This window comes from Embiotoca jacksoni, unplaced genomic scaffold (assembly GCF_022577435.1).
Source record: "Embiotoca jacksoni isolate LCO1_2020_lvr unplaced genomic scaffold, fEmbJac1.0.p SCAF_78, whole genome shotgun sequence".
Taxonomy (NCBI): Eukaryota; Metazoa; Chordata; class Actinopteri; family Embiotocidae; genus Embiotoca; species Embiotoca jacksoni.
In genome coordinates, this window is record NW_027185434.1 from 48004 (window position 1) to 57238 (window position 9235).

Sequence of the window (9235 nt, forward strand, 5' to 3'; positions counted from 1 at the left end):
CATGAGGTCGTTTCCAGATGGGAGTCGGCGTCGTAGACCGTGGGACCATCTTCGGTGGCGGAGAATGAGTCGTGGCAGGAGAAAGTGTACCACGGAGTTCACTCAACAGGTAAAAGATTCTACTTCACTAAGGTTGATATTAATGGTTCAGATTCCACCTGTTGTTGGTGATTCAACTTTTAGTGAAGTTGAAACGTTTGGAGAAATTGAAAAAGTTTTGCATCCACTACCCATTACAGGAAGACATTTAATATCACTGCAGACCCCCTTGAAAACACGTATATCTACTATCCAAAGAATGTCTTTGGAAATTTTGGTCGCATTTGAATGAATATTTGTGGACGGTGAAGTTATAGGTTGCAGTGAGCCAAAGATTTGTCACAATGCTGCCTAACTCCTGGGAAGATTGGTGGTGTGGTGGTTAGCACTGCTGCTTCTCAGCCAGAAGGTTTGGGGTTCAATCCCCACCTTTGTCATGTTTTACAAAAAAAAAGTCATTAGTAATTTCTGACTTTGAAAATGCCAGTTATTTTTTGAACAACATGCCATAGCATGACTTTTGGGTCACTTTTTGGCCACGACGCCACGGGCACACCGATCGACAAAAACAAATTATTTTGATAACTTTTAATTCCAAACATGTTCAGAGTGCACACACTCAATTTCAAGTCGGTCCGACAAAATCTGTGGGTGAAGTTTGTTAAAGTACAACATGTGTGAATCGCCAAAAATGGTGACTAAATTCACCAAGGTTGTTATTAAAGTTTCAGATTCCACCTGTTGATGGTGATTCAACTTTTAGTGAAGTTGAAACGTTTGGAGAAATTGAAAAAGTTTTGCATCCACTACGCATTACAGGAAGACATTTAATATCACTGCAGACCTCTTTGAAAACACGTATATCTACTATCCAAAGAATGTCTGGCAATTTTGGTCACATTTGCATGAATATTTGTGGACCGTGGAGTAATACGTTGCAGTTTTAATTCTTAATTATAATGTTTTTCTTCAAGTTAAGAGAAAAAGAGTTTAAATAGTACTTTATACATGTATTCTAAATTGAAGAAAATGAAACGCAAAATGCAAGCACAAGAATGAAACAGCGTATTGCATGTTCTTGCTGGAATGTAATGTTTTACATTATGGACTACATGCATAAGTTAGTCATCTATAATATGGATGACAAACTTTACTTTTAGGTTATTAGTTTTGCAGGACCATGCATATTCCACATATAAGATTCCAGACAGGAATCGAACCCAGTACCTTCAGACTGAGAGACGACAACACTGACAGGTGCACCACTATGCTGGCTTCCATAAGTTGAATGGAAGTCATACTTATAGCATGTCGAGCAAAATATGACTTTTTTTCCATATTTTAGCCAACCTACTATAGTATGACTTTTTTATGACTTTTTGGAGTGTGACCTTTTTCTGAACTGACATGCACCAAGGTACTTCTCACTGTGAGGCAACTCAACCAGTACACAATGAAAAAAAAAAAAAAAGTCTCTTTTGGACTTTTTTTTTTTTTTACCTTTGGTTTGTGGCTTACCCTTACAGGGACTCGCCTTAGGAGGTCTCGCCCTCCGTGAACGTCGTGTGTTACCTCGGCGGGTAAACCGTGAACCTCGTGTGTTGTGTTACCTCGGCGGGTAAACCGTGAACCTCGTGTGTTACCTCGGCGGGTAAACGTGAACCATGTGTGTTACCTCGGCGGGTAAACCGTGAACCATGTGTGTTGTATTACCTCAGCGGGGCTCGAACCCGTATCTTCATGAGGTCGTTTCCAGATGGGAGTCGGCGTCGTAGACCGTGGGACCATCTTCGGTGGCGGAGAATGAGTCGTGGCAGGAGAAAGTGTACCACGGAGTTCACTCAACAGGTAAAAGATTCTACTTCACTAAGGTTGATATTAATGGTTCAGATTCCACCTGTTGATGGTGATTCAACTTTTAGTGAAGTTGAAACGTTTGGAGAAATTGAAAAAGTTTTGCATCCACTACCCATTACAGGAAGACATTTAATATCACTGCAGACCCCCTTGAAAACACGTATATCTACTATCCAAAGAATGTCTTTGGCAATTTTGGTCGCATTTGAATGAATATTTGTGGACGGTGAAGTTATAGGTTGCAGTGAGCCAAAGATTTGTCACAATGCTGCCTAACTCCTGGGAAGATTGGTGGTGTGGTGGTTAGCACTGCTGCTTCTCAGCCAGAAGGTTTGGGGTTCAATCCCCACCTTTGTCATGTTTTACAAAAAAAAAGTCATTAGTAATTTCTGACTTTGAAAATGCCGGTTATTTTTTGAACAACATGCCGTAGCATGACTTTTGGGTCACTTTTTGGCCACGACGCCACGGGCACACCGATCGACAAAAACAAATTATTTTGATAACTTTTAATTCCAAACATGTTCAGAGTGCACACACTCAATTTCAAGTCGGTCCGACAAAATCTGTGGGAGAAGTTTGTTAAAGTACAACATGTGTGAATCGCCAAAAATGGTGACTAAATTCACCAAGGTTGTTATTAAAGTTTCAGATTCCACCTGTTGATGGTGATTCAACTTTTAGTGAAGTTGAAACGTTTGGAGAAATTGAAAAAGTTTTACATCCCCTACGCATTACAGGAAGACATTTAATATCACTGTAGACCGCTTTGAAAACACGTATATCTACTATCCAAAGAATGTCTGGCAATTTTGGTCGCATTTGAATGAATATTTGTGGACTGTGGAGTAATAGGTTGCAGTTTTAATTCTTAATTATAATGTTTTTCTTCAAGTTAAGACAAAAAGAGTTTAAATAGTACTTTATACATGTATTCTAAATTGAAGAAAATGAAACGCAAAATGAAAGCACAAGAATGAAACAGCTTATTGCATGTTCTTGCTGGAATGTAATGTTTTACATTATGGACTACATGCATAAGTTAGTCATCTATAATATGGATGACAAACTTTACTTTTAGGTTATTAGTTTTGCAGGACCATGCATATTCCACATATAAGATTCCAGACAGGAATCGAACCCAGTACCTTCAGACTGAGAGACGACAACACTGACAGGTGCACCACTATGCTGGCTTCCATAAGTTGAATGGAAGTCATACTTATAGCATGTCGAGCAAAATATGACTTTTTTTTTCCATATGTTAGCCAACCTATTATAGTATGACTTTTTTATGACTTTTTGGAGTGTGACCTTTTTCTGAACTGACATGCACCAAGTTACTTCTCACTGTGAGGCAACTCAACCAGTACAGAATGAAAAAAAAAAAAAAAGTCTCTTTTGGACTTTTTTTTTTTTTACCTTTGGTTTGTGGCTTACCCTTACAGGGACTCGCCTTAGGAGGTCTCGCCCTCCGTGAACGTCGTGTGTTACCTCGGCGGGTAAACCGTGAACCTCGTGTGTTGTGTTACCTCGGCGGGTAAACCGTGAACCTCGTGTGTTACCTCGGCGGGTAAACGTGAACCATGTGTGTTACCTCGGCGGGTAAACCGTGAACCTCGTGTGTTGTGTTACCTCGGCGGGTAAACCGTGAACCATGTGTGTTGTATTACCTCAGCGGGGCTCGAACCCGTATCTTCATGAGGTCGTTTCCAGATGGGAGTCGGCGTCGTAGACCGTGGGACCATCTTCGGTGGCGGAGAATGAGTCGTGGCAGGAGAAAGTGTACCACGGAGTTCACTCAACAGGTAAAAGATTCTACTTCACTAAGGTTGATATTAATGGTTCAGATTCCACCTGTTGATGGTGATTCAACTTTTAGTGAAGTTGAAATGTTTGGAAAAATTGAAAAAGTTTTGCATTCACTACCCATTACAGGAAGATAGTTAATATCACTGCAGACCCCCTTGAAAACACATATATCTACTATCCAAAGAATGTCTTTGGCAATTTTGGTCGCATTTGAATGAATATTTGTGGACGGTGAAGTTATAGGTTGCAGTGAGCCAAAGATTTGTCACAATGCTGCCTAACTCCTGGGAAGATTGGTGGTGTGGTGGTTAGCACTGCTGCTTCTCAGCCAGAAGGTTTGGGGTTCAATCCCCACCTTTGTCATGTTTTACAAAAAAAAAGTCATTAGTAATTTCTGACTTTGAAAATGCCGGTTATTTTTTGAACAACATGCCATTGCATGACTTTTCGGTCACTTTTTGGCCACGACGCCACGGGCACACCGATCAACGAAAACAAATTATTTTGATAACTTTTAATTCCAAACATGTTCAGAGTGCACACACTCAATTTCAAGTCGGTCCGACAAAATCTGTGGGAGAAGTTTGTTAAAGTACAACATGTGTGAATCGCCAAAAATGGTGACTAAATTCACCAAGGTTGTTATTAAAGTTTCAGATTCCACCTGTTGATGGTGATTCAACTTTTAGTGAAGTTGAAACGTTTGGAGAAATTGAAAAAGTTTTGCATCCACTACGCATTACAGGAAGACATTTAATATCACTGCAGACCTCTTTGAAAATACGTATATCTACTATCCAAAGAATGTCTGGCAATTTTGGTCACATTTGAATGAATATTTGTGGACCGTGGAGTAATAGGTTGCAGTTTTAATTCTTAATTATAATGTTTTTCTTCAAGTTAAGACAAAAAGAGTTTAAATAGTACTTTATACATGTATTCTAAATTGAAGAAAATGAAACGCAAAATGCAAGCACAAGAATGAAACAGCGTATTGCATGTTCTTGCTGGAATGTAATGTTTTACATTATGGACTACATGCATAAGTTAGTCATCTATAATATGGATGACAAACTTTACTTTTAGGTTGTTAGTTTTGCAGGACCATGCATATTCCACATATAAGATTACAGACAGGAATCGAACCCAGTACCTTCAGACTGAGAGACGACAACACTGACAAGTGCACCACTATGCTGGCTTCCATAAGTTGAATGGAAGTCATACTTATAGCATGTCGAGCAAAATATGACTTTTTTTTCACATTTTGGACGACATTAAAGAAGTATGACTTTTTCGTGCTATTTCTGACAACATGCTCGAAGTATGACTTCCGTTCAAGTTTTATCAGGCAACACAATGATGCAGTTGTCAGTGTTGTCATCTCACAGTCTAAAGGTCAGGGGTTCGATCCCCATCGGGGACTTTCTACGTGGAATTAACACCAACTACTGCACCATTGATCGCCCTTCCATAACATGTTTCAAAGTAATATTAGTCATAAAGGCAGCAAAATGGTGAAGTTCTAAGCCAGTGTTGTCATCTCACAATCAGGAGGTTCTGGGTTCAATGGGGGGTCTGGATCTTAGTTTGGAGGATTGTATGTTCTTGCTTAAATATAATGTTCACGGGTCACGGGGGGACTGGAGCCTATCATATTGGGTGAAGGCAGGCTCCACCCTGGACAGGTCGCCATTCCAACACAGAGACAGACGGAAACAAGGACAGTGATTTATACAAGTTGGCCAGTGAAGACCGATAAAGAGTGAACTGGAAAACTTTCACTGAACAGAGGAGGTGGTCTGAGACACTTATCAGAGATCCCCACAAAGGGAGATTCACATCTTAACAACAACAAAGACAAATCCTTTCCGTTATCATGGCCTTCAGGACCGCAGAGGGCTGACGGGGTCCCACAAGAACCTAAAACAGGGAACTCCTTTCCAGTTTGTCATTTTGGATGAGAGACAAAACATCTTCAAGAAAGTAAAAAAAAGAAAGAAAAAGAAGCCAAGTTGCCTTCGAATAAAACTTTAGATACTTACACTAAACAATAATATAAAAAAATGTTTTCTATCTGTTTTCTATATGAAAGATTTCAATTAATACAACCAGTCCGTTTGTTTAAAGGTTAAAGAGGACGGTGATGTCATGGCGACGGCCTCGTGAATCACCCCAATTAAAGACTCGCTTGTCGCCAATTAAGTGCACAGCCGTGAAGAGCAACAGGCGTGTGACAGGAAAATCCTCATCGTTGGTTCTGACGAGGTCATCGGCGCTGACGACAACACGGCGGTCCGATCCGGTCGTATGGGACCCGCAGAGGTCAGCAGAGGTCAGCGCCGCCCGGTCTGGAAGAACACGACCCTCTAAAATACCCTCCATCCCCTCAAACACTGCATATATAAACTCAAAGGGAGTAGACAGCAGGCCTTTATATTTATATACATTATCTTATAGCAGATATATTATATTCACCTGTTGGTTTATAATAAGGACAACTTGAACTGCAGGAACTGAAGCTGCCTGAGAGGAAACTGTGAGTCATAGACGGAGAGGATGAAGGAGCATCCCAGCTGATCGGACCCATCATCACTCTCAGTGAGACTGTCACTGAGGGGACGTAAAGCGCCGTGTTACGAGGCCCCGGGGCCCCCGAGACCGGCCGGAGACGAGCTTTCCTACGATCTCCGCCTCGGCCGTCAGATAGAGAACAAGTGGAAGAAGATGAGCTCATGTTCTGCTGGCGGACGGACGGACGGACTGAAGTCAGGTCGGATCAACGTCTTCGTTTCTGACATTTGGTTCTTTGTTCGTGGATGAAGTGACACGAAGACGAAGAAACAAACACGTCTGTGCGACGGACGTTAAACTGACACGTGTTTGAAGGCCGATTCTGTTACTGATGTGATGGGATGAATCATTTTGTCCCAATTAAATGCACAAATTCATTTTTAGCAAAACACCTTTTCTGATAAAAAACAAAAAACAAAAGACGTCCGGTTAAAAAAGTTCTGAAAAAAATTAAAGTGCAAAAAAAAAATTCTTGACAGTTGAGCTTGAAAGTTTATTAATAAACTTTGAATTTGTCAGTTTGACAAAAATGTTGTCAATTTGATTGTTTTTTTTTTCAAACGTTTTCATCCATGTAAGATGTACGTAAGATATTGGATGTAACTCAGTAACATGGAGCTTGTTTTAGGAATTTTTGGCCAGATTTATTTAACATTTTCTGATTATTTAATCTATACACAGTTCTATGTTTTACACTCTTTATGATAAACTGAAGTCCTGATAAGTAATTTAGTGACAGTATGTGTTTGTAATATTGTACAGGAGCATAAAAATGGGTGAGAAATGAGAAACCGACATGAATGATGTCCAGATGTGTTGGTTGCAGAGAGCCGGCGTGCCGTCGGTCCAGCTGGAGTCCAGGAAGCTTCAGATCGACGGCAGCACCTGGTGGAGGTTTTATGTTTATTCACTATTGTTCTGTTTGTCTGTTCAGATGATTTCACATGAAGCCGTCGGAGCTGAAAGCCTCGCATCATCAAATCTCCATATTTCATTTATTTACTGGAGTGTTGTCACAGATGAATATTTCTAAATGTGTTTCACGTGTTCAGCTGCTCTTCCAAACCGAAGCAGAGGTTGACTGGTGATGAATCACGTTCCTCCTCCTCCTCCTCCTCCTCCTCCTCCTCTTCTTCCCTCTCTTAGTCATTGATGTGTCATCCTTTCTACCACTTTTAGAGGTTCATGCCCACTGATGCGCAGCGAGGTGATCTCCTCCTCCTCCTCCTCCCAGTGGATGGCATCTCCGACACCTTCCACGGCCAGGGCTGCGACCACATGATGGTGATGACCCCACCCCCCGCCGTGGTCCTGAACCCTCCGGATGTATAAATGAGGGAACAGAAGGAGAAGAGGAGCCATCCAGCAGAGAGCAGATGAAGATGGAGCTGACGGGGGTTTTCTGGGTGTTTGCAGCTGCAGTGTTTCTGTTGTGGAGCGCCGGCGGCTCTGCTGCACCCACCGAGTGCCACTTCAACTCCAGAGGTGAGATCAGATCCCACGATAAAACCTCACGTCCCGTCGTCATCTCCGTTCTTTCAACTTCTTTTGCCGTGTCGGTGCAGCTCTGTGCGAGTTCGAGGGGCGGCACTTCTCTCTGGGGGAAACCTGGATGGACGCCGCCTGCATGCAGTGCACCTGTCTGCACCCCATCGGCGTCGGCTGCTGCGAGATGTGAGTACCTGGAGAGGCTTCGGTGTCCAGACAGTCTGAGACTCCAGGAAGTCTGAGAGGAGATCAATTTGTCTTGATGGGAGTATTTGGGTGAAATTAGGAGTTGTGGGAAAAATATTTAATGAAAGTAGAGATTATAGTAGAAATAATTTATTTATGGTATTACAAGTAAAAGTATGCAGACTGGATCCTGTTTTTTTTTTTTTACATTTTTGTATTATTACTTATATAAATAGAATTTAACATCGGAGTTGTTGATGTTCAGCTAAAGCTCTCCAACTACTTTATTACTGAATAGATGTTTTAAAATGTATCTTGAATCATATTTTAGAAGCTGATCATGTTTTTGTTTATTTTTATATTTGTTGTGTAACTAGTAACAATATCTGCAAAAGAAGTTGATTTAAAGCCTGAAGTCAAGATCATTTTTATGTTTTTATTAAAGTAACTTCCTTAAAAATGCTGTTAAGGTTTAACTGTTTTAGAAAATCAACTTCACAGCCGACAACGTGAGAAAATGATGGTTGATGTTCCTTCAAGTGTACGACTGAGACGCTGCTGTATTCTGAGTTCAGAGCCAACATGTCACAGAATGAAGCAGAAAGTAAAGAGACATGTTTGAGCGACGTCGTTACCTCCGTGTGTGTCCAGGGTTCAGCGGCCGGTGGACTTCCCCGCCTGGTGTGAAGTACGAGTCGAACCGGCGACCTGCAAAGCGTTTCTGGTCCAGACGGCCGACCGCCGCCTGCCCTGCTCGCCCGGCAGCGCCGGCGAGGACCCGAGCCACGGATCCCTCCAGCTGCAGCAACAGCTGGAGGGCTGAAGAGCCGCTGTGGAGCTTCGACTCACTACAGTTAAATATCAGCAGACTTCTTTAACACATATCGAACACATAAACAGCATCTGTAACTTTCAGGTTGTAAAATCAATGTCAGAAATGTGAGGTACATATTTACCTGTGAAAATATATACAAGTAAAACTGCAGTATTTTCTACCCAATGAGGTACATTAACACATTTACATAAAGCTTATTTTTAATGTTAGATATCACAATAAACTGTTAAAGTTTATCCTAAAGTTTTATTTGCTAAAGACCATTTAAATGTTTTTTTTTTTCAATGTCTTGAGGGATTTTTATACCAAACTAAATGCCTTTTTTTAATTCATCCAATTGTAAATATAAGCCAGTACATACATATATTAATATATATTTCTATTGGTTTTGACCTGTTCTCTGCTGTAACTCATTTATAACCATCAAATAAAATTCTTCTTTAC

The 9235-nt window shown here is 41.1% G+C and overlaps 1 protein-coding gene and 1 long non-coding RNA gene across 2 annotated transcripts; both read left to right on the forward strand.

Annotated features, from left to right (window-relative positions):
• Positions 1 to 6755, forward strand: LOC138215636 (uncharacterized). Its single transcript, XR_011179748.1, has 4 exons — positions 1 to 109; positions 1758 to 1887; positions 3575 to 3704; positions 5839 to 6755. It is a non-coding gene; the product is annotated as an uncharacterized lncRNA (long non-coding RNA).
• Positions 6756 to 7448: 693 nt separating this feature from the next.
• Positions 7449 to 9172, forward strand: msmp1 (microseminoprotein, prostate associated 1). The gene is made up of 3 exons (XM_069177850.1): positions 7449 to 7767; positions 7848 to 7956; positions 8608 to 9172. The coding sequence occupies exons 1-3, from the start codon at positions 7659 to 7661 to the stop codon at positions 8777 to 8779; spliced, it is 390 nt and encodes a 129-aa protein (XP_069033951.1). The 5' UTR covers positions 7449 to 7658; the 3' UTR covers positions 8780 to 9172.
• Positions 9173 to 9235: the final 63 nt, after the last annotated feature.